The sequence below is a fragment of the Salvia splendens genome, chromosome 7 (assembly GCF_004379255.2).
Source record: "Salvia splendens isolate huo1 chromosome 7, SspV2, whole genome shotgun sequence".
Lineage (NCBI taxonomy): Eukaryota > Viridiplantae > Streptophyta > Magnoliopsida > Lamiales > Lamiaceae > Salvia > Salvia splendens.
Window position 1 is genome coordinate 30,550,867 of NC_056038.1, and position 23,408 is coordinate 30,574,274.

Here is a 23,408-nt window from a genome sequence, read left to right on the forward strand (position 1 = left end):
TATAAATATAACCGGTCAAAGCTATTGACTTTTTGATCACACCATTGATAAGCGGTATTTTACCAATATCTTCAAGCATCAAATCGATGCAATGTGCTGCACATGGAGACCAAAACAGTGAGGGTATCCTTACTTGTAGCGTCATTCCAGCTTTCCAAATCGTGACGGATAATGCCTCCAATTACAAGAAAGCTGGAATGACGCTGCAAGTAAGGATACCCTCACTGTTGTGGTCTCCATGTGCAGCACATTGCATCGATTTGATGCTTGAAGATATTAGTAAAATACCTCTTATCAATGGTGTGATCAAAAGTCAATAGCTTTGACCGGTTATATTTACAGTAAGATGGGGGTGCTGAACATGATGAGAAGATATACGAATAAGAGAGAGTTACTTAGGCCGGCAGTCACTAGATTTGCTACTTCCTTCATCACTTTGAGGTCCATCCATAACCAGCGGCAGAATCTCAGAAAAATGTTCACCAGTGATGAATGGACTACTAGTCAGTGGTACAAAGAGGCATCCGGAAAACAGGCAACTACTACTGTGTTGAATGATGCTTATTGGAGACATATTGTCCATGCACTCAAATTGGGTTCTCCTCTTATTGAGGTGTTGAGAATGGTTGATGCTGAGCGCAAGCCCGCGATGGGTTATATTTATGAGGCTATGGATCGTTGTAAAGAGACCATTTCCAAGTCATTCAAAGGAAACGAAGAAAAGTATAAGAGAGCATTTGATATAATTGACTCTAGATGGAATGATCAATTGCACAAACCATTGCATGTTGCAGGTCATTACTTGAATCCGACTGTCTTTTATAAAGATGTGAAAGGTATTTTGGCTTGTTCAGAGGTTATCGAAGGCTTGCACGAGTGTATTCTAAAACTGGTTCCCGACATAAATATGCAAGATCAGATCATGAAAAAGGAAACGGCTTTGTATCGGGACGCTGTTTCCTGTTTCGGAAATCCTTTAGCTATTCGACATAGAAATCAAATGGCACCAGGTAAATATTATCATATTTTTCATTAAACTATTTATTTGATTGATAAATGATATACTAAATATTTCTCTATCATGTTTTCTTCAGCTGAATGGTGGAAACATTATGGGTCTAAGGCACCAAATTTGCAAAACTTTGCAATTCGAGTCTTGAGCCTAACTTGTAGTGCTACTGGCTGTGAGAGGAATTGGAGTACTTTTCAACATGTAAGACTTGAAATTTGTGCTTATATTTGTGAGAAGCTAATATATGTTATTTTTACCTCTTCATTTACAGATTCATAGCAAAAAGAGGAATCGTTTGGCACAAGAACGATTGAACAACTTAGTGTTTGTGAAGTACAACAGAGATCTTGAGCGAAGATTCAACATACAAAACGTCACTGATCCTATACTCCTAAGTGACATTGACGATAGTAATGAATGGTTAATGGGTAGGATGGAGGGGGAGGATGAGGATGATGATGCGGGGGGTGATGATTTTGTCTTCCAAAATGAGTCGCTCAGATGGAGAGATGTTGGTAGAGCTTCTGGTGTGTTGGAGCCATCTCACAATACTAGAGGCAATACAAATACTCGAGATCATGCCTCAAGCTCCAAGTTTACTCGTATTCTTGTGGATGAAGATGAAGAGAATGAAGATATAAACTTGGTTGGAGCAGAATTTGATGAAGGAGAAGATGACTATCATCTAAGTGAAGATGATATATAACTTTCTTTAGACATTTTCAGACAATAGTTTCAATTATTTATTTTGTCTTATTCTTAAGACTTATGAATTGTTTTGATATTTTGATAATTTCTATTTTCCACTTTATCTCTATTAACATGAATTACGTCTACATTTATATTATTTGATATTTTATAAACATTAGAGTAATATATTTATTTGATTTAATATTAAAAGGCAAAAAAATTAGCCTAGATTAGTGGGTCTCTCGACCCAGTCGACTCGTCGACCCGCGACCCGAATTTTCACCTTATCGACCCGGTGCGACCCTCGACCCTAACAACACTGTTTTCCCGGCAACCCGACATGACGGTTCACTTTCAGATTTTGTGACTGCTTTTGAGGCACGCCTTGCTAAAATTCCGGATCTGACCGACCGTCAGTATCTCGGTTTCTTTCTGGCTGCCCTTCGGCCGGAAAATACGTATCCACATGAAGGCGGCAAACATCACATGTTACTCAGATGCAATGCGGTTGGCGTTGCGCATCGACAACTCGGATACCCCTCAAACCCAGGTACCTCCGTCTCCTACTCCATCGGGCGGTTTCTCCTGCTACCCCACACAACCGGTCGCTAGAGGGAGGAGGGGCCGAGCCGAATCAAGCCAGGCGGGCTCAGGCTCGGGCTCGGGGGCGCCCTCGAACTCCCTAATGTCCATGTACATGACCGCCACAATGGCGGACACTTCCCGCATGACTCCTCCTCAATACCAAGCCTATCTTGCCGGAATTAAGTTTATGGCAAGACAATTTGGCATTCCGCCTCCAGGTGGCTTCAGTGCACCTCCACCGCATTCGGGGGATGATTCGCCGACGGAGTAGTTTTTTTTATTTTCTATAAAATTGTATTTTAAATTATGTAATTTTTATTTGTTTTAGGATTTTAATTATGTGTTTTTTTTTTATTTTTTAAATTTTAAGTTGTATTTTTATTTTATGTTGTAATTTTATTTTATTTAATGATGTGTGTTTTTATTGATTGAATTTGGTTGGAAATAAAAATAAAAAATGAAATTGAATGAATAGTAATTTAAGAGACGGTTAAGGGACGGATAAGAGATGGAGGGTAGCAGGTTCCATCCCTTAGTTAAGAGATGGAGTAAAAAAGTACAATGAGGCCCATCAATAGTAATTTAAGGGACGGTTAAATGACGGTTACAGGACTGATAAGAGATAGCCTTGCAGATTGCCTAACAGTCTGATATAGGAATTTTAGTGTGGTGCATGTTATAGAATCAAGAGATATCAGCAAGAACAAACTAAGATTGCAAATAATCGAAGAACTTGATTTGTGAAATAATATGGAGTAACACACGAGACTGAGAAAACAATGAAAAACTCTTATTGAAATTTTGAAACTTGATACAATGAATAACCCCCAAGAATTTTGGAGACTGCTCCTTTGACAGTTTGAAGCTTTGTGACAGAGGAGTAGAGGCTGCCTTAGCATTTTCCATGTTAAACTTCTTCAAGACTTTCTCAATATAATCTGACTGAGATAGCCACAGTAGCTTCTTGCTCTTATCTCTCAAGATATTCATCCCCATAATCCTTCTAGCTTCACCCAAGTCTTTCATTTCAAAACTGTTCTGCAAATCAGCTTTGATCCTTTGTATTTCATCCAAAGATGGACCAGCTAGTAGTATATCATCTACGTAGAGCAAGAGGTATGCTACTGGAGTATTTCCACTCTTCTTAATGTACATGCAATCATCATACTCAGATCTGAGAAAACCATGAATGACTATCTGCTCATTGAACTTCTTGTTCCACTGCCTTGGGCTTTGTTTTAAGCCATATAAATTCTTCTTCAACAAGCAGATTTTGTTCTCCTCTCCTTCCTTTATATAACCCTCAAGTTGGCACATAAAAATAGTCTCCTCAAGATCTCCATTAAGGAATGCAGTCTTGACATCAAGCTGCTGCAATTCCCAGTTTCTATAGTTTGCAACAACAAGTAGAATCCTTATCGAAGTGTGCTTTACAACTGGAGCAAAGACTTCATTGAAATCAATACCTTCTTCCTGTGTAAAGCCTCTAGCTACCAACCGAGCCTTAAATTTGATCATGCCTTTATCTGTTGTCTCAACTTTTTTCTTGAAGATCCACTTACAGCTTATGAGCTTCCTATCCTTAGATTCTTGCTTCAAGCTGCTTTTATCCACAAGAACCCAAGTATGATTCTTGAGTAAGGAATCCATCTCCTCATTCATAGCCTCTATCCATCTTTCTCTGTCCATTCATAGCCTCTATCCATCTTTCTCTGTCCTTGCTCACCATTGCTTCTTTGTAGGACAGAGGATCAGCATACTCCAGATTTTCAGCAGCACATAATGCATAGTATACCACATCTGCTTCAGCATATCGAGCTGGTTTCCTTATATTTTCTCTCCTTACTCTGTCCCTTGCAAGTTGGTAATTTCTTAGGCTGTTGTCAGCAGACTGTGGATCTGCTCCACCTTGAGCAGAAGTGGAGTCTCATTGTTGCTCATCATTCTCTGAATCACTAGCATCTCCAGATGAATTTAGACTCAGCTTCCCTAGCTCAACCTCAAACATATCATAGGGAGTTTCCTCTTTCTGTTCTTTCTTGCTCAAGTAAGGCATCTGACTTTCGATGAAAACCACATCCCTACTCAACACAACCTTTTGATTACCAGGCTCAACACACCACAACCTGTAACCTTTCACTCCCTTCTGATACCCCAGCATCACACACTTGATTGCCCGAGGCTCAAGCTTACTCTTTCTGTCATGAGCATATGCTGCACAGCCAAAGACCCTGAACTTTGAATAGTCACCATGAGTCTCATACCACCTATAATTTGGTGTTTCTGACTTTAGACTAGTAGAGGGACATTTGTTGATGAGATATGCAGCAGTATAGACTGCTTCTCCCCAGAATTTACTGCTCAAACCAGATGCAAAGATGAGACACCTAACTCTTTCCAAGATTGTTCGGTTCATCCTTTTAACAACTCTATTTTGTTGGGGATTTGAGGGCACTGTTCTATGGCGCTTAATTCCTTTCTCCTTACAAAACTCATCAAATTCTCTTGAAAGAAATTTCATGCCATTGTCTGTTCTCAGACACTTCACCTTACTGCCTTTCTCAAGCTCTACCTCCATGCACCAATTCTTGAACTTTGAGAATGTATCTGACTTTTCTTTTAGGATGTAAACCTATAGCTTCCTTGAATAATCATCAACAATTGTCAGATAGTACTTCCCTCCACCAAGAGTAGTTACTGGAGCTGGCCCCCATAAGTCACTATGAATATATTCTAAAGGAGATGTAGAGGAATGCATACCAGATGGAAATGGCTTTTTCTTTGCTTTGCTCAAGATACACTGCTCACAGGAACCAAGGTTGCTTGATGTATCTCCAAAAATAAGACCTTTCTTAGCTAGTTCTTTGAGGCTTCCTTCAGCAGGATGTCCCAACCATAGGTGCCATAGCTTTAAATTTCAGCAGCCACAGAGTATGAGTCACCAATCACAACCTCTCCTAGCAGATAGTACAGACTGTTTCTTCTTTCTACAGTCATGACTATCTGACCATCTTTCTTGATCATCATTCTACCTTTAATAGAAGAAAATGAGAACCCCTTTATTTCCAGCAAGCCTAGTGATATGAGATTCCTTTTGATCTCAGGAATGTACCTCACATCACTGAGCAATTTCACAGATCCATCCATCTTCTTGAACTTTATCATTCCAATTCCTCTAACATTGCAGATTTGATTGTTCCCTAAGAGCACAGTTCCAGTAGCAGGACTCAAGTCTTGGAACCAATGTTCATGTGGGCACATATGAAAGCTACACCCTGAATCCATTATCTAAGATTCATTTACTCCACCATCCATTACATTCATGATTTCTGGAAGCTCTACTCCTTCAACACAATCTGCATTGTTCTGATTTTTCCCCTCAGATGCCTGCTTCTTTTTCCAAGCAAAGCAGTCCTTTTTGAGGTGTCCTGGTTTCTTACACCAGTGACATGATCTTGTCTCCTTTACTTCAGAGCTCGAGACCTTGGCAATCTCAAATTTCTTCTTGGGATTAGGCTTGGGATTAGGCTTCTTGAACTTCTTGATGTGTAAGCTTTCGGCTACACTTTCTTGAGATCTTGAAGCACCTTTCTGCAATTCCTTTGCTCTCAACGCGGCCTTTACTTCAGATAAGGTGATGGTTTTCTCCCTCCCATACACCATAGCATCACGAAGATGATCAAAACTCTTTGGTAAAGCGTTGAGCAGCAAGATGGCTTGGTCTTCATCTCCTATAGTAACATCTATGTTTTCAAGATCATCAATCATTTTTGAAAACTCCTCCATCTGTTCACAAATGTCTTTATCTTCCTGGAATCTATAGGCGTATAACCTCTGCTTCATGCACAACCTATTAGCCAGAGATCGAGTCAAATAAAGACTCTCCAACTTGGCTATAACGCCTGCTGTTGTGGTCTCTTTAGCCACTTCTCGAAGGACTTTATCACCTAAACACAGGATCACAACACTGTGAGCCTTTGCTTGAATTTCTGCCAACTTAGCTGCAGCCTTCTCATCCAATTCGGCCTTCCCTTCTTCACCTTCCTTTTTCTTTTCAAGAGCAGCAGACAAACCCTGCTGGATCAGCATTGCACGAATCTTCATTAGCCAAAGTCCGAAGTCGTTGGAACCAGTGAATTTTTCAGCCTCTAGTCTTGATGTAGCCATTCTTCAAGCAGATGATGTGCAGCAAGAGAAATAACCTCAAAACAACCAGAAACCAATTGCAATCGCCCAAGCTTTGTTCTTCTTTTCCAACCGGACGACGCCACTTGTTATAGAATCAAGAGATATCAGCAAGAACAAACTAAGATTGCAAATAATCGAAGAACTTGATTTGTGAAATAATATGGAGTAACACATGAGACTGAGAAAACAATGAAAAACTCTTATTGAAATTTTGGAACTTGATACAATGAATAACCCCCAATCTCTTCTCGAAGAAGTAGTGTATATGTAGCTAAGCTAATCTATCACAACTTCTCTCAACTAACTACTTAGCTACACTAGCAGTTAGGCAATCCACAACGTTGTTCCTATACCGTTCCTAAACCGTTCCTTAAACTACTATTTGCGGGTCCCACTGTACTTTTTTACTCCATTCCTTAACTAAGGAACGGAACCTGCAACCCTCCGTTTCTTATCCGTTCCTTAACCGTTCCTTAAATTACTATTCATTCAATTTCATTTCTTATTTTTATTTCCAACCCAATTCAATTAAAACAAACACACTTTATTAAATAAAATAAACTTACAACATAAAATTCGTAAAAAAAACATAATTTAATAATTTCCTAAAAAATAAAAGTACACAATTTTAATAATTTCATCCGCCAAAGTTTGCCCAAATGTGCTCAATTAGATCATGTTGGAGTTGGGTGTGGGCGCTAGAGTCGCGTGTCCTTGCACGAATAGATAACCGTTCTTGTATAGACGGATGCTCTCCACTTCGAGGCGGACTACTTGCGGTTGAGCTTCCGGGGGATTCAGGGTCGAACCAATTTCTCGCCTCGGGTCCTTCGTCTTGGACAATCATGTTGTGCAAGATTACGTACGGGAGCGTCGTTGGGGCGGCGCGACTTCTTCTACCTCCCGTCGTCGATCTTCTTCAAGTGATTGTTCCAATATTTGACGCATTTGTTCAAAATGATCCATTAGTTTGATTAAATTTGGGAGAAGAAAAACAGAGTTGATTTGAGATGAAAATTGGGGTGGAAATAGAGAGGATTTGAGAGGAATAGATGTGTGTTTGTGAGTTAAATGAGTATGAAATAGGAGTATTTATAGAGTAAATAAATTAAAAATAAATAAATAATAAATAAAAAACGGATACAAAAAACGGTAACAATACCGTTGCAATTTTTTTTATTAAATTCGAATTTAAAAAAAAATGAATTATTGCGTCACCGTGGCGAAACCCACTCGCAGGGCAGCGAGTGGGCGTCACGCGTCGAATGAGAGCCTGCCACGTCGCCTCGGCGCGTGGCGGAACGTGTCGTGCCGCGGCAACGACACTCGGAACGGCATCGACACGGAATGGCGACGAAACGGCGGCTGCAACTCGTGCCGACGCGGAACCGTTCCTCCGGAATGGCATAGGCACCGCAACGGCACAGCGTTGCGGGTACTCTTACAACCATCTACAATATAAAAAAGAAACAAAGCTTCCAACGGCTATAATCTGTAACGGCTCTTTCTTAATACATACAGATGTGATCATATAATCGTTCTTGCAACTCAATTGAGCTCGTGGATTCTATCTTACCGTGTAAAAAATGAGAAAAATAATTGTGGTTTCAAAGCGACAGCCCCTTGCAAAGACTTTGGTTTTGTTTGCAATAACTGCGCCCCAACCTACTTTGGCCCTCTCTATCAGGAACTCAACTGCCATCTAATTCTACTCCATTTAATGCCTTTTTAGTTTTTCCTCTCTCTCTCTACTTAAAATAAATAAATATATCTTCCACCATTTCTAAATCTTCCCCCAAATCATCACACCATGAAATCAGCTGCTCTTATTCTCCTCTTTTCTCTATGGCTCATCGCAGCCATAGCCACCCGACCCAACCCCTCCACTTCCAACCAGGCCGGCGGCTACTTCGGCGACCCAGGTAACGGTTTCGGCATACCCGGCTACGGCAACTACGGCGGCGGCTATGGCGGCGGCTACGGCGGCCCCAGCGGAGGCGGTTCCACGCATGGCGTCGTACGCCCCACCGTTGTCTGCTCTGAAAAGGGACCCTGCTACAAGAAGAAGCTCACCTGCCCGGCCAAGTGTTTCAGCTCCTACGGCGGCTCCGGGAAGGGCTACGGCTACGGCGGCGGCGGCGGCGGCTGCACCGTCGACTGCAAGAAGAAATGCACAGCTTACTGCTGATGGGGACACGTGTCCTCTAAATATATACTAGTAGACTGCCTATGTATTTATAAATGGTTGGCTACAAGATTTACTTGCTGCCAACCTACTCATCATCTATGTATACATTAGTTAGATTGGATTGTGATTCCACTGAATATTTGCTGCTTTGATTTTGTTGCATGTAACAAACTTTTGCAGTGAATTTGGGGCTTCATGGCCTCTATAATATCGGTATCTCATTCTGATCTAGTTTCTTGGCCTTGTTTGATTGCCATGTTAGGTCTTGATAGTCCCTTTTATCTATGCTTTTATGCTGTTTGGTTGCCTTGTTATTGCTATCTCTAAGTCCGAAAAAATGGTCAAAGCCCACTGAGGCCAGGTTGACTAACCATAAATCAGAGATTACACATTTACACTATATTTGGTGTGATAGTGTACTGTTTATCCATGATAGTAATTATTGCCACTTTCACTCTCTCTCCAACTCCTCTTTCTCTCACCCACTTTCACCCTCACTTTCTCTCTCTTCTACAACTCGTCTCTCTCTTCTACAATTCCCTCCTCCATAGTCCCTTCCTCACTCACAATCCGGACGAGGCGCACCTCTTCTTCTTCCCCTTCTGCACCGGCATCTCACGCGCTCCGTGGCTCGTGTTGTCAGAGAGCTCCGCATTGACTCTCCGTACTGGAATCGCCCTAGGTGCCGATCATTTCTTCGTCTAGAGTTTAGTGCGTCCGAAGGTAGTGAGGGACCCTCCCCACGACCTTCGTTGCACCATCTCTGCCGCCAAACCTTCTTCATCGAGGCAGTGATGACCTTTTTGTTTTGGCCTATTCTTGCTCCTAGAACTTGTTCAATTTATTTGGTAGGTCTTGAGTTAGTAGTTTGGAACTTGCTTTGGTAACTTGGTCAGATTTCAGACTGAAATGTTCTCTTTTTGAGAGTTCATTTGTTGAATCTTTTATTTAGTCATTAGGATTTTGATTCATGGAAAAGCAATTGCTGCTTGGGGATTGGACGAAGGTGAGGCATGCGAATTGAAATCAAGAGAACATGGTTGTGAAGATGCTGATAATAAGCAAGGAAATTTTACAATGAAGAGCTTTGGTAACAAGGACATTTTTGTCATTTTACATCTTATCTATAAAACACTATCTTGCTAATCAAACAACATGTCTGACAATATTTTACTTTCGGCCCGAAAATACTATCTTAAGATAACTATCTTGCTATTTTCTAACATGGCAATCAAACGAGTTGTATAACAATAATTGGGTGAAAGTAAAATAAAAAAATAATAGATTTACAGAAGCCTTCAAGTTGTGTCTATGTTTCAAATCCAGTCAATCTATTAGTACATATTACAAGAAAAGGAGGAACACTCCTCCATCCACAGAATAAGTGTATTTCAGCAGATATTACATTGATGCTCGCATGGTTCATCTGGCAGAGTCGCGCCTCATCTCCGCTGCTTGGCCGCTGCCTCGGAAGTACATGTATACTTGCTGCCAAGTTGAGAGGGATTTTCTCAGTCAAAGGTTATATATTAATGAATGTAGGAAATGATGAGTTACCTGTATGACCCAAAGGCTCAGAACTGTCTCAAGGCAGAACAATCCAAAACCAATGAAGTAGAAAACCTGAGTGTATGTCAAAATCTTGTGAGTTTGAACTCAAAACAAAGCTCCATCCCAACTATTACTAATGGATTCAGCTTACCCCAACCAGAACATGGTCGCCTATGAGGTCTATGGCTGACAAGATACCTCTGCACAGTACACCGTCTCAGTCAAATTAACACCCCAAATGCGGATTATGTATATATGGTATATTGATAGTTAACTTACGACAGAGATTTTCCTCGGAAAACAATAGGGGGTGCAATCGCGGCAAGGATGCAAAATCCAATGTGAATCTGTTGTGGCATAAGATATCAACACGATCGTATACTTGATTTTAAGGTAGAGCCTGCATCGAGCATTATAAGGAACTTACCAAGTAAAAAAGGAAAAACCATCCAAACTTGAAAGCACTTTCTTTCCTGCATAATGGAGCAGCAGCTAATTAATTCTGTTCCCTTTGGCTTTTAAGAATTTAGTGCACGCTTATAAACATATGGCTATTTTGCAGTAACTAATCTTACATGTCTATTCAATTTCTACATACAAAGTTCTTGGGGTTCTTATGTGTTTCCAAAAGAAAACTACATAAAAACAGAAAACAAAAAAAGGTGGTTGGCAAGCAAGATAAAGGTCACTTACCTGAAAGCTCTGTAGAGTGGGCGATACCATAGTACATAGGCTCCAGGTACCCCAGCAATGAAGTAGATTATTGCAAGAAACCAAATCCTAACACCTAGTGAATGAACTCTAGTCATAAAATCAGTGAAGAAAAAGAAAACTCAGCTTAGCGATACACGAAATGATGATCACAATACCCACTTTCTCCTTTAATCCATGCAGTAGTCACAGCTATAATATTCCAGAGAAGTGCAAAAGAAATTCCTGATTACCAAAGAAAATAACAATCAATAGTAGCATTTGTGAGAGAAGAAGCTGCTTCTTAGCCTCAGCGCAGCACCCAAAAAAGGGGATCGGAAAAAATGGAGAAAGAGAGAAATAAGCAAATGAGTGACAAGAATACTGTGTTTCAACACACAAAGATAATGTACTAAATTGTGATTGTCATATCCTAACTCTTTACAGACACTCACAGCTACAAAACGTACCAGAGTAAAAACAAAGCCTATCAAGTATTAACCTCTCCAATCAAGTGAAGCACGATGCAAAGCATTTATTATTAAAACTGCAATATGCAAGTGTTTAAAAGACGAGGGAGAAGGACATCTTCACATCCTAAGAAAGAAATTTATATAGAATACTAATACACTGCATAACCAATTCCATTGATATGTTTGATTTATTTGGCATGTAGCAATCATGAGTTCTAATTGGACTATTAGGAGGGGGGGGGGGGGGGAAGCGATTTAAGCATCAAATGCTTGGCAGACAATATATCAAGTAGCACAGAGATCATCTTGGAAACATAGAAGTGAAATTTTGATACATTTTTTAAAAAGGTAAACAAACAAGAAGCTTACAAATTCAATCCAAATCCCACCCTCTACAGACATGAGTTACAAGTATGTTTATAATAGTAACTTGACGGCATGTATAAAATTAAACAAGTACATAGGAAAATTATTTGCATACCTAAGAAGGTTGTGAACGCAACATATTGAAGCCTTTGAAGATGAATTGGTATTTCATTTGCAATATCATGATGAATAATAGGAAAAAATGGAGGCCAATTTTTCTCCTCAATAACAATGCCAGCTGAAAACAGAAAGAAATCAATGACAGTACACCATGGCTTTTTTGAAGCAGTCCACTAAAAATAAAAAACAGAAACGAGAGATTTGGATTTTTTTTTAATTGAGGGTTGTCAAGTAATAAAAGATCAAGTTGTAATCAGCAGAGCACCTCGGGCAACTGCCTCTTCTCTCCGCCTTATTTCCTGCAGAGCATTATCATCATAAATCAGGCCTACATCTTGGGATACCTACAGTAATGCAGCTTGTACTCTAGTTGCGCAAGATGAGGATCTTATGAGTTGAATACAGAATGTAGGAGCCAAGAAAGTTTTACTGCAATCCACTAACCAACCAATGCTAATACAGATATTCTTTGCAGTATCCGTTAAAGTTCACATAATGTATGCAGAGCATACAAGTGCTCTCACTCATCATAAGGCTTCAAATTATTCGCATTGACCTAATTTTGCTTGCAGAATTAGATTTGTTTGTCAAGGAAATAATGTGCGCAGGGAGTGTTATTTTTAATAACTAAACACATATACATAGTGATAGATCCTTTTATTAGCGCATGAATACTGCAATTGCCACTAAATATACTTTAAGAAAGAAATTATCAGTTTTTATAGAGCTTCCTACAAAACTTTGGGAGAAGAAAACATGTCCCAAATCAATCTTGACAAACACTTAAATGATGTTCCTCCGTAGAGCATCATCAATTGCCAATATTGTAAATAAAAGGTACTCACGAGATGATATAATGTAAAATGACCAGTATGGTATTTCCCTAAAAATATGGCACCAAATAACAATTTGTACGTATGAAATGCCGAGAATTTTGTGGTGACATAGTGATTCCATATACCTGTTCCCTCCTTTTCAATTCAGCTTCTCTTGCCTGGAGCTCTCTCTCTTTCTGTTTCAAATCCAAATATAAAAATTTCTTGGATCACAACACCAATCAAAGGAATGGATATAGAATATTTGACTGCAAGTTAAACAATCTGAAGCTACCGAAGTATTATCAAGAGGAATATCAACTGGGGCTGTAGGATTGTAGAAATCAGCAGGCTCTGGTGGAAGAGGTGAAAGCCTTGACTTTGTAGCGGAAGGAGCACTCCCAGTAGTCTGATCACGCAAAATTTACACAAAAGGATAATCAGTGTTATACTTGCACAAAGATGAAAATTTTAATCTTGCCAGAAGAAATACAAGGTTCTCTAGAAGTAATCTCCTAACTACTATAGAAGAACACTCAAGCTGCGAAAAAGTATTAGTACTATAATATATTGAACAAAAATTCGGGTACTCAGATATTACACATGATATATTTTCCTTTGATTTGCATAATAGTATTCCTCCAACCCAAGATCCGGCTATCACAATGATCAACTATAATTACTTCTCCTTCCACAATGACTGAATCGTATTTTAAGTAAAAGAGTTTCATGTTGCTGATATGAACCCTTAGGAGAACCACCACCGCCACAAAGGTCTAAAATTTGTTTACAGGCACAAAAAGTTATGGGAAAGAAATCACATGCCATATGGTCAATTTGATAACTATACTAACATGAATATCAAAGATCTAAGATTGTAAGACAATTATCAAAATGTACATCAAAGGAGAAATAAAGAAGAGGAAATTACCGTTGTATAAAATGAGCCTCCACTAAACTTTGATTCTCCGCCGGTGGTACCTTTTCTCCCTCCATCCTGGAGTTAAAAAATAAAAAAACATAGAAGCATCAGAGTCAAACACAACAACTATGTGGAGTACAAACACCTTATCCAACCTGCTAGAGAATCACCATATTTCAAGTTTCCTTGAGAAAAATCGCATGAAAACAACTATCTGCATCGAAATTAGAAGGTCGCCTAACTAAAACTCAAGCAACACAACCGCCGAAGGAGGAATGTAAATAACTACATGAAATTCTCAAGCAGAAGTGTATCACAAGAACTACAGCAGAAGGAAGCATCACACGAGGTAGCAGGCAATCAGAATCATAAAAAAACCCCCATTTATACAACACTTTTTACAACTACAATATTTCTGCATTTGTAATAGTATGCAAATTTAATTTTGGGAAATTGAAGGGAGCATAAGGTGGGCTCGGCTGAAAATTCATAGCTTGTCACGAATAATAAACTTACAGAAAAGGGATTAACTTCTTCCTCTTCATCAAAAGGGTTGCTATCGTAACGGCCCGCCATATTAATGACTATCAGCTTTAATCAAATACCAATTGCAGAAACGAAGAAAGGAGATATCTTGATGTCCAGATAATTTAATTTGGGGATGCTAGAAAAGTATAAGAAGGCGTTTAAGCTTGGAGGGGAAGAATTTCAGATAATTTGGATTCAATTGCAAAACGAGTGTGTATAAGAGAAGAGAATGTTCGTTTAGATAGAGAGAAAGCCGAAATGTGTTGTAGACTTGGCCATGGTCAGCTTTGAAAGAGACGAACTTTCCTTTGAAAATAAAATTAATTTTGTAATAGCCACAATAATAAATGTTCTAGAAGTTTTTTGATAATTTCTTTTCGTTTTTAATTTAAAATTTTTGTTTTATTGAGATGGATATGTGCCAAATAGCAAGGATATGGAGTTGATACCGTGTTGAGCTTCAAAGTCATAACTCATAAGCTTCAAATTTTGAATAGTATTATTATGAACACATTTTTTTAGTCAAAGAAATCGAATTTATTAATGGGTGAAAAAAGGCTTAATATAACTAAAGTAAGCAAAAGAGTAGATATACACACATATATTGATAGGATGTCACAACACTTTCTTGTATCTAAAAATTAATGCCACTAGTAATAAACTACATTGATAGGATGTCGCAACACTTTCTTGTATAGTAGGAGTATGATTCCTCTCAATAAATAATTTAGATAGTATTAAGTATGATTTGTTGTTATACGGTTTGTATGAATTTTTGGGTATTGTTATTAAAATGGTAGGTGCACATCAACGGTGCTCGCAGGCTCTTTAATTAACAACAAAATAATACTCCCCCAGTCTCAGAAAGATTGTCCAATTTTCTTTTTCACACTCGTTTTGCAAAAATAATAATAAATAGTTAAAGTTGAGATAGAGTAAAGTAAAAGAGAGTATAATGTAGAGAATAATCTTGCCTATATTATTCTTTAGAGAATAGTCTTACCTACATTATTCTTTCTCTTATTTTACTTTCTTTCAACTTACCTATTTATTATTATTTTTATAAAGCGAGTGCAAAAAATGAACTGTGACAATCTTTCTGGAACGGAGGGAGTATACAATAATCTCGATAGGAATGGGCAACCCACTAAATTATGACTTGGCCCCTTTGGATTAGGTGTTCGTACTTTTAACTCCTATAGAAACTTTGAATGTTCATGTGAGTATAATTTATTTTCAGATTTTGCTTGCTAATCATTGATTTTCCCATTTTCATAAGTTATTTAACATTGGTAATTAAAGGCATGAACCTTTACTTATCCACTACTCAAATTATGAGTTGCAGTTTAGAAAGAAATTATTGAATTGATATCGTTTATTGTTCACAGCTCTCATTAAGTACCACGTTATAGCTAGCTTGTTTTCATAATAAAATGGGATAGAGTTTAATTTGATTAAATAGACTGCCATAATTTTATAGAAATCTTAAAACATCCCAAGTATATTTGGATTAACTAACTTCGAAACCATATAATTTAAATTCATATTTAATGTAGAAGGTTTCAGTGTTTCACACATTTGCACTTTTCTTGATTTAAATAATACCAAACCCCAATCATTTGTGAAGTTCAAATGTAAATATTACTCCCTCCGTCCCCAAAGTTTGTCTCATTTTATCATTTTCGTCCGTCCCACAAAGTTTATCCTACTTGTAATCTTACCAAAAATAGATATTAAATACACCATCAATCTCCTCAATGTGGGGACCCTTATACCACTTCACACCTTCGTTTAATACAATGTCAAACAATTTCTTAAAACTCGCGCCCGGTCAAATTGGGATAAACTTTGGGGGACGGAGGGAGTATAAGCATAAAAAAAAGCAGGAGAGGAGTAAAAATGCAAAAGATTGAGACCGACCTTGGCATGGCATCTCTTAAATTATTAACGATACGAGAGTAGTTAGATTTATTGTTTCCGAATTCACCACAACACAATTATATAGAGAAATAAAGGTGGCAGTCTCAACAATCAAAAGGTTAATGATAAAATTAACACAAATAAAAAAAGAAGATAAGACATCTATAACCACCTACTTTTAGGTTTCGGTGGTATCAAAGTAGCGTGACTGTTGTTCGAATATAAAATAAAATCAATCAAATGATGATTAGCCAAAGTTTTTGGCTTTCGGAAGTGTGCCTATTTTCTAACATATGAAAACAAGTCCAGCTAATTTTGCTTGGTATCCCTACATAACTACAAAACCAATTAAATTGCAAATCACTTTTTTTTCCTTCTTCTGTACTTTCATCAATATTTCTTTCCATTTTCATATGATCAGCTGCAGGTATAGACCCAATCTTGACTGGATAAAAGAAAAGGAACCAAAAAGTAAACATTATAGGTTTGATCCGCTAACTTACTAAAATTGCAGATATCAATTTTAGGCTATTTAAACTTTGGCACGTCTGTAATAGCCCCAATATCTGCGTCTTTGGATTGAGGAAAACGGGTCAACCCAGTTTCTGTCTTCCCTAACAGCTCGGTCCCATCGTTCCTTGAATTTTTGAAGCTCCATCGAAGATTGCTTCCGTATCTGAAACACCATATTTCCAAGATCAATGGAGAGGCAGTTTCAAATGAAATACTAGTTCGAATATGGGAGCTCACCTCTAATCTAACATCAACACCATGCTTCTGCGAGATGGAAAGATCGAAAGAAAAGCAGGGAGAGAAGTTGCCATTAGTTTTTAAACTGGTAACAAATAGATGCTGTAGGAGAAGAGGATAGACACGATGAAATTAAACAGCAGAGGTGTACCTTTGTAGTCACTTCAGAATTCACAGCCTACATAGTAGATAAAGAATATCATTGTATTATTTGCATTGAAAATATGCTATTTAGATGTTATCATATCGGCATACTTTCTTATACTGTAGTACTAGAAGACGTGCAGAGGAAATCAACACAGATAAGTAAAAAAGAAATCTAGCATATACTGAAGTTGTGATCCAAGAGAATAGTAAATCACCTTTCTAGCAGATGCACCACCCAATGTTTGTATGCTCTGATGAACTACATATTCACTGTCAACAACTCCTATCTTTTTCGTGCGATCCCCCTTGAAAGGTGTGGATGTATACAAGAAGACAAACCATTAATACGCAAGCAAAAGCGTTGTACCAATTTTTATACATTTTTTATTTTCTTATCTAAATTGGGGTCCAAACATCACTGCAGAGTGCAAAACATAAAACTCCGATAGCAGCATCAACAAAAATGTAGACAAACAAATTCTAGGCATCTAGCAGCTTAGCAGATAAGACCATGGACTAACCAACTCTAAGAATGGACTCTAGTATATTGGAGTAGCTTCTTTTTTATCTTTTATGACAAAATAGAAATAGAACTAGTGTTACCTGTGCACAATAGCCAAGTTTAATGTCCATTCCCCATCCATGAACAAGATCATTCTGAAATGAAAAAAAAGTGTAGCATGATCCACGTCAATGAGATAGCAATAGCAAACTTTTTCCAGATTTAGTGCAGTAACAAAGTGAGGAACTAAGGATCAATATACTGACAACTTCAAACCATGTGTGCAGTGTGCTACATATATTTGCTAGTTTAATACACTTACATCTTCATGATTCAGAAAATATTTGAGTTTATAAATTTCAAATTTAGTACTAAGTGGTAACTCAAGGAAATGAAATTTTAAGAAAAACACATACTTTTAGGTACCTGTATCAAGTGCCAGGCACAATGCCATGCTGATCTCGAAAACACAGGAGCCATGCCTTCTACAAAGCTGCTTATGCAAAAGTGATTAATATGTTATAAATAGATTGTAAAATTGTACCAAAGTTCTTGGTGGGTGGCATGTTCATCAAGACTTAAAGAAAACTAAGGATGTGGACAGACAACAGGAGGAACAAGCTGCTTAAGAAACCGACTGTGTATCAAAATAAAAGATAAAACAATGAATTAGAGAGTGACAAAATTTACCCACTGCATGGAGGCCCATCACTATCATCTGAGCACTTAATACTACCTCTGGCGTCATAGACCCTTCTGCTTAAATTATAATGCATTAGCACCAATAGCACCATACAGGGATTACAGAGTCAAATTACATAGACTTTTCACATAACTATACCTATGAAATGTACTCATTCGGTTTCTTATAGTGATCCGATGATGTATGCCAGTAGAATTTGGGTCCAAAGCTGGCTGAGATATTTCAAGTCCTTCTGATTTTACAATGTCCAGATACCTGTTCAGAGGAGAATGACTTATACAAGGTATTTTGAGAACCAAGAATGATAATTATTTGCACTTTCTGGCATGCGTGTCTTCTTCCAGAGGTGAGTTCAGGCTTCAAATCCTATCACTTAACGATGTTCAAAGTATTGGGCAACTTCCACGATCTTTTGCAACAACAAAAAAAATGTTTTTTTTTTCCGGGTCATCAACATGACTAGCGCATACATCCCTCCCAAATTTCAGTAATGCGTCAAGAAATATGAGGGAATATCCATAATTCCATATATACATACATTTATTGGTTAAACAAATATCTTATGATATAATGACATCAACAGAAAAAAAAACTATCTAAGCGATACAGCTTTATAGTATTGAAACGGTACCTTCCAGGGTGAAAATTCTTCACCCCCAAATCTTCATCCCACAGGAATATGTAATCATAGATGGACACAATAGCTGGATGTAAAAAGCGTTTGGCAAACCACCTGAATGTGAAAGGAAATAAGTAAGCTATAGAGTATAGAGTGGTTGAACATCTCATATTGCAAACCAAACTGGGATAGTCATAGTCCTAACTAGCATAAGGTGAGTCCCATTGCATTACCCTTTTTCCTTTCACATCCATCAAACTAAAGGTAAAAGAAATAGAAAGGAATCCATCATGTCAAACATTCAGCACTTGATTTATACAAGTCAATATTTCAACTAATTTACAATCTAGATTGAGGAGCAAATAACTTATTATATTTATTTTTGCAACACTGAATGAGACATCTGTCATAGCTTTTTACTACAGCTAGAGTAACCCGAAATCATGCTTGAACAATGAACCAAACTAATTAGTTTCTCTGCTGATATTTGTTGTCTCCAAATTTCGGTAGACGTTTGCTGATAGATGGTTGAATATTCGCATAGCCTATTTTTGTGAAATTTTTAAATTCGGCACTTGGGCAAGAAAGGACGGACAGAAGGCTTACCATTTTGTTTGGTTGAGAGCAACTATATGTGTAGCTTGCTTGCTCCAACGCAGGTCCCACCATCCATCCAAGTTTCCATCATAGTGAAACAACACAATTGTGAAATTTTCTGAAAGAAACTGAAGACAAGAGAGTTCATCAGTGAATATGAGTACTTACTAAGATAGATCGTCAAATGTTGTTGATATCAACAGAAGTTGTACCTTTCGCACAACAGTATCAACATTTTTCTTCTGCTTGATTCCAACAGGCATCGCTAGCAAATTTGCAGAGCGCTGAGCACGGTCCTGAAAATTCAGTGGAATACGTAGGAATTGGTGTTTAAGTTTTTTGATACAGAGTCATCATAATCCATTCGAAGCAGTGGGTATAAGTGAATTTTTACAGTAATGTACAAACAAAAACCATAAATCACTAATAATAAGCTAACTCTGATGAAGATGAAAAATGGCCACATGGACTGTCACTAATAAATGTTAAAAATGACCTTTGAATTGGCACTGCTGCTTGTCCATAGAGGCTTTAACTCCAGGTCTGATCCTGCTTCAATTATACCACGAGGCAATTTCTCCATGGTACCCACACCTGAGTCCTAGACCAAACCATTAATTTCACCTTAAGCAAATAGAAATACCTATTAAATGGCTATACTATGTGGAGAAGTAATTGACAAACAAGCTTCTTTACTAGAAGGATACCTTCAATGTATAAAAAGAATCCAGTTTTTGATCCATCTGAAGCACATGAAGCAAAATAAGTGGAAAATTTTGTCATGGACAAGGACTTCAAGAGAAATTAGTAATCAATCATCATGGCAGTAAAAAAAAAGGCATATCCAAAATCTCCTTGAAATCCAATATATCAAGGTTAGTAAAGTATGAATGCAATCAAACTCTTCAGCATCTCTCTTAACATACCTCTGCTTGTTGATACTGAAAAATTGTTGTCCTGTATATAATAAACAACATCACTGTACAGACAACTCCCATGAATGGAAGTTGTTTCATCTTCACTCCAAGCACTCTCTGCAGTTATACCTGAAAGTCAAGCCTTTTAGCTTTAAAAATGCTGTTGTTCTAACTCCGAGTTGGAGAGCAATTAAATATGCTAAAGAAATAAAATAAAACTGTAAATTCCATGCGGATGCTTTGGCTCAAAAGTTAGAGAACATGACTAATACCGGGTCAAATAAGAAATTTTATGTCTTCATCAGCCACCTCCATGACTTGGGTGCCTTCATAGACTACTATGGATTTTCATTGTCCTCCTAGAACTGCATCAATTCATATCAAACAAAAGCTTACAACAGTGGCAATCTAGTAACTAACATAGCATTGAATTGTAACTTAATGATTTACTTTATTTCGTCAATCATATGCGTGATATGGTTTGAATGTTACTCTTATTAATTATCACCTATCTCTGGAGGTATAAATCTGGAAAAAAAAAATTGGGACAGCAAGTAGTTACAAAATAACACATTGTTCAATTGGAATAACCTTTTTAGTCACTCCTTGGGTCAAATTCCTCATAATACTTGAAAAGAACACAAAGAGACTTAGAATGGAGGCCAACTAACCCTTCCACTTAAAAGATATTAACTGATAAAAGTGGCTGGCCAAAAACTCATATACACCACTAGCACAGCATGACGTTCTGAGAACATACCTATACGAGGCACTATTCTCATACTGACTGAATGGGAAAAAACCAGAAACTACGTTTAACTTCCCAAAATCATTACTGCCCCCATCCACATTTTTTCAACTGCAGCTCAATGCATAAGAAAAAAAATAGTGGAAACGTAGATCATATGAGATGTGCACTTCCATCTCGTTCACACAAGTCCTTGCATGTGTAGAGATGAAAAACTTGTGTATTAGATATCACAAAGATAAAATTATCAGGAAGAATCAAGAAATCACATTTCTAGATTTTCCGACACAACGTCACAAGTATAGCAAGCTTATGTTGCACGGCTGTGAAACTTATCTATATCTTGCTTGCACTCCCCCATTCTACATGACCATTGATTGAACATTAACATATTCCACTTTCCTTTAATCACTAATATTAGGAAATACCAGAACATTTAACTGGGCAAAAACATATTAAAATAAAAACCAGTGCCGCTTGTTCAGATGAACATAATCATACTAGTGTAGTTGCTAACTTCCAAGAGACGCAAACAACAACAACAACAATTCAAACTACACGTATTCCCAAACGAAATTCCAAAGACTGGATCAAGTGTATAATGTTCGATTGTCTCTCTACCCCATTTCTACATTGCGCAACAATCTAAAACCATACCAAAACCCCTCGTCACTCGAAAAGACGAAAATTAACAAGAACAAACTCAAACCTCACGATTCTTCCAATCCGAGAAAACTTGTTACGCACGGGATTCAGTTCCAAGCTGAAATCAAGCTAACTTCAAATCCTGCGCTCGTATCAATGTGTACATCTAAGAAGTAAAATGGAGTAATAGAATAATCCAAGCTCCTGCGTGAGTGAGAAGTGGAGTTTAGAAAACAAATTCTGAGCTTTGGATTTTGCAGAAGTACGAATCCACGAACTGAACTCGAATAGTCGATCGCCACGCTTTTATTAGAGCTACCCACCAAATTGGACTATAATTTGATGCTTAATTATAATTAATGCTCACTACTAACTACCAATCTCTAAAATCACAACTTTTTCTGATTTAAGGTTTCATTCTGCCAAAATAGGATGAACCAGAATTATTTGTGTAGCAGATTTCTTGACTAAAATGGATGAAAAGTAACTAGATTTGGCAAATCTTTCAAGCATAGCTTATTAGTTCGATTAACTTAATTGCATTGCTTATATTTGGGATTAAATCTTGTTTTAGCATTTTGTAACATACAAATTTCCCAGAATTAAGTTGTTATTTATTAATTTATATTCATGAATTGTGTATAAAAAAAGAAAATGAATTGCTTACTTATAATTCACTATATGGCATACATGTTTTATATATTAGTAATTGATTCCATGTAATGGTATTATTTTTTATTTAAGCTCTCTGCATATTAGAAAACACACTATTAGCTTTGCATGTTTTTGTTATTGAAATCGTAATTCAGGCTATTTGAATAGGGTATTCACAAATGTACATATGTTTGCATCCGTGTTATTAATAAAAAAATGTTTATATCTATAATATATTTTAAAAAATTATGGTAAATGTTTAGTGATCTTTAGATCGACAACCCTACATTAAAATATATAGAAAATCTGAAATTCAGCGATTTAGGCGGCCATTCTTAATACCAGCAATTAAATAAAGGTAAGATTAGATACGATACTAACCCAAAAGCAAGCCATAGGTTACTCAACAATGTTTACATGAATCTAATAATCAACGTTGAATAATTGAATTTAATTGCCAATTAGGTAGCTGTACAAGGTTAGATTACGTCACCAAAATGCAATAGGATACTAGTACCAGTACTATTATTTTAAAATTATAGTCGTAGTATATTATATCAACATATGACCTAGCAATATAAATTGTAGCGGCAAACATGTGGAGTGTATATTTTAATTTAATGTTATGTTGAAAATATTTTAATAAATTAGTGTAGTGCTTAATGTTTCTTTGAATTTATAGCGATTAAAATAGTGGTACAAACGTGCAAACAGCTGTTGTTAGCTGCTAGCGGCACTAAAGTGAAAGGTTTCCACAAGTATCGAACTAAATTACATCTCACAATCTCGATGTTCCCTCTTAAAGGCACGTGGTATGGATAAACTTAATGCAACTTCAATTATTTATCATACTATAATGTTTGATTAATGGTCTTTATTTTAGTACTAGTAAATATGATAATATAATTATTTTGAGTGGAATGTGGTTTCACTATCATACGCGGATTAGAAGTAAAAAAAAAAACCATAAAAATGTTCAAAGTTCAAACTATATTCGTGGTCCCATAAATTAAATATTTTGAAGTACAAATGAGCAAACTATTAAGATTGTTAACAAACATGGCGTGAGTTACGTTTC

The 23,408-nt window shown here is 37.3% G+C and overlaps 4 protein-coding genes across 5 annotated transcripts; 2 read left to right on the plus strand and 2 right to left on the minus strand.

The window, feature by feature from the left end:
• Positions 1–327: 327 nt before the first annotated feature.
• Positions 328–1,718, plus strand: LOC121810713. Its single transcript, XM_042211463.1, has 3 exons — positions 328–1,010; positions 1,095–1,213; positions 1,284–1,718. Exons 1-3 carry the CDS (start codon positions 347–349, stop codon positions 1,716–1,718), a joined length of 1,218 nt encoding a protein of 405 aa, XP_042067397.1. The 5' UTR covers positions 328–346.
• A 6,388-nt stretch (positions 1,719–8,106) lies between these two features.
• On the plus strand, positions 8,107–8,894 carry LOC121741292 (cold shock protein 2-like). The gene has a single exon (XM_042134002.1). The coding sequence runs from the start codon at positions 8,286–8,288 to the stop codon at positions 8,661–8,663; it is 378 nt and encodes a 125-aa protein (XP_041989936.1). The 5' UTR covers positions 8,107–8,285; the 3' UTR covers positions 8,664–8,894.
• A 1,014-nt stretch (positions 8,895–9,908) lies between these two features.
• On the minus strand, positions 9,909–14,424 carry LOC121741291 (secretory carrier-associated membrane protein-like). The gene is made up of 13 exons (XM_042134001.1): positions 14,117–14,424; positions 13,610–13,675; positions 12,974–13,087; positions 12,825–12,875; positions 12,129–12,162; positions 11,859–11,981; positions 11,088–11,150; positions 10,908–11,001; positions 10,642–10,687; positions 10,494–10,561; positions 10,366–10,414; positions 10,221–10,286; positions 9,909–10,151 (listed from the first exon to the last, which is right to left on the minus strand). Exons 1-13 carry the CDS (start codon positions 14,174–14,176, stop codon positions 10,086–10,088), a joined length of 900 nt encoding a protein of 299 aa, XP_041989935.1. The 5' UTR covers positions 14,177–14,424; the 3' UTR covers positions 9,909–10,085.
• Positions 14,425–16,146: 1,722 nt separating this feature from the next.
• LOC121741290 lies at positions 16,147–21,993 on the minus strand. 2 transcript variants are annotated; one of them, XM_042134000.1, is made up of 16 exons: positions 21,741–21,993; positions 20,556–20,648; positions 20,293–20,412; positions 20,074–20,109; positions 19,863–19,960; positions 19,579–19,662; positions 19,376–19,494; positions 18,782–18,883; positions 18,289–18,405; positions 18,138–18,203; positions 17,874–17,940; positions 17,549–17,602; positions 17,161–17,250; positions 16,950–16,976; positions 16,799–16,825; positions 16,147–16,724 (listed from the first exon to the last, which is right to left on the minus strand). In XM_042134000.1, exons 5-16 carry the CDS (start codon positions 19,947–19,949, stop codon positions 16,581–16,583), a joined length of 984 nt encoding a protein of 327 aa, XP_041989934.1. In that variant the 5' UTR covers positions 19,950–19,960; positions 20,074–20,109; positions 20,293–20,412; positions 20,556–20,648; positions 21,741–21,993; the 3' UTR covers positions 16,147–16,580. The 2 variants fall into 2 exon arrangements, with proteins under 2 accessions (XP_041989934.1, XP_041989933.1); XM_042133999.1 differs by having other exon boundaries at positions 19,863–19,967; positions 21,741–21,992.
• Positions 21,994–23,408: the final 1,415 nt, after the last annotated feature.

What these genes read in the sequence shown, in the direction of transcription:
- LOC121810713 (XM_042211463.1), top strand. Translation starts at nt 347, where the DNA reads ATGGGGGTGCTGAACATGATGAGAAGATATACGAATAAGAGAGAGTTA. An exon ending in TAGAAATCAAATGGCACCAG is followed by an intron (nt 1,011 to 1,094) that starts GTAAATATTATC and finishes TGTTTTCTTCAG; the next exon opens with CTGAATGGTGGAAACATTAT. An exon ending in ATTGGAGTACTTTTCAACAT is followed by an intron (nt 1,214 to 1,283) that starts GTAAGACTTGAA and finishes CTTCATTTACAG; the next exon opens with ATTCATAGCAAAAAGAGGAA.
- LOC121741290 (XM_042133999.1), bottom strand. Translation starts at nt 20,382, where the DNA reads ATGAAACAACTTCCATTCATGGGAGTTGTCTGTACAGTGATGTTGTTT. An exon ending in GCAGCAGTGCCAATTCAAAG is followed by an intron (nt 19,663 to 19,862) that starts GTCATTTTTAAC and finishes CTGAATTTTCAG; the next exon opens with GACCGTGCTCAGCGCTCTGC. An exon ending in ATTCTGAAGTGACTACAAAG is followed by an intron (nt 16,826 to 16,949) that starts GTACACCTCTGC and finishes TCCATCTCGCAG; the next exon opens with AAGCATGGTGTTGATGTTAG.
- LOC121741292 (XM_042134002.1), top strand. Translation starts at nt 8,286, where the DNA reads ATGAAATCAGCTGCTCTTATTCTCCTCTTTTCTCTATGGCTCATCGCA.
- LOC121741291 (XM_042134001.1), bottom strand. Translation starts at nt 14,176, where the DNA reads ATGGCGGGCCGTTACGATAGCAACCCTTTTGATGAAGAGGAAGAAGTT. An exon ending in TGCATGGATTAAAGGAGAAA is followed by an intron (nt 11,002 to 11,087) that starts GTGGGTATTGTG and finishes TTCATTCACTAG; the next exon opens with GTGTTAGGATTTGGTTTCTT. An exon ending in GCGACCATGTTCTGGTTGGG is followed by an intron (nt 10,287 to 10,365) that starts GTAAGCTGAATC and finishes ACATACACTCAG; the next exon opens with GTTTTCTACTTCATTGGTTT.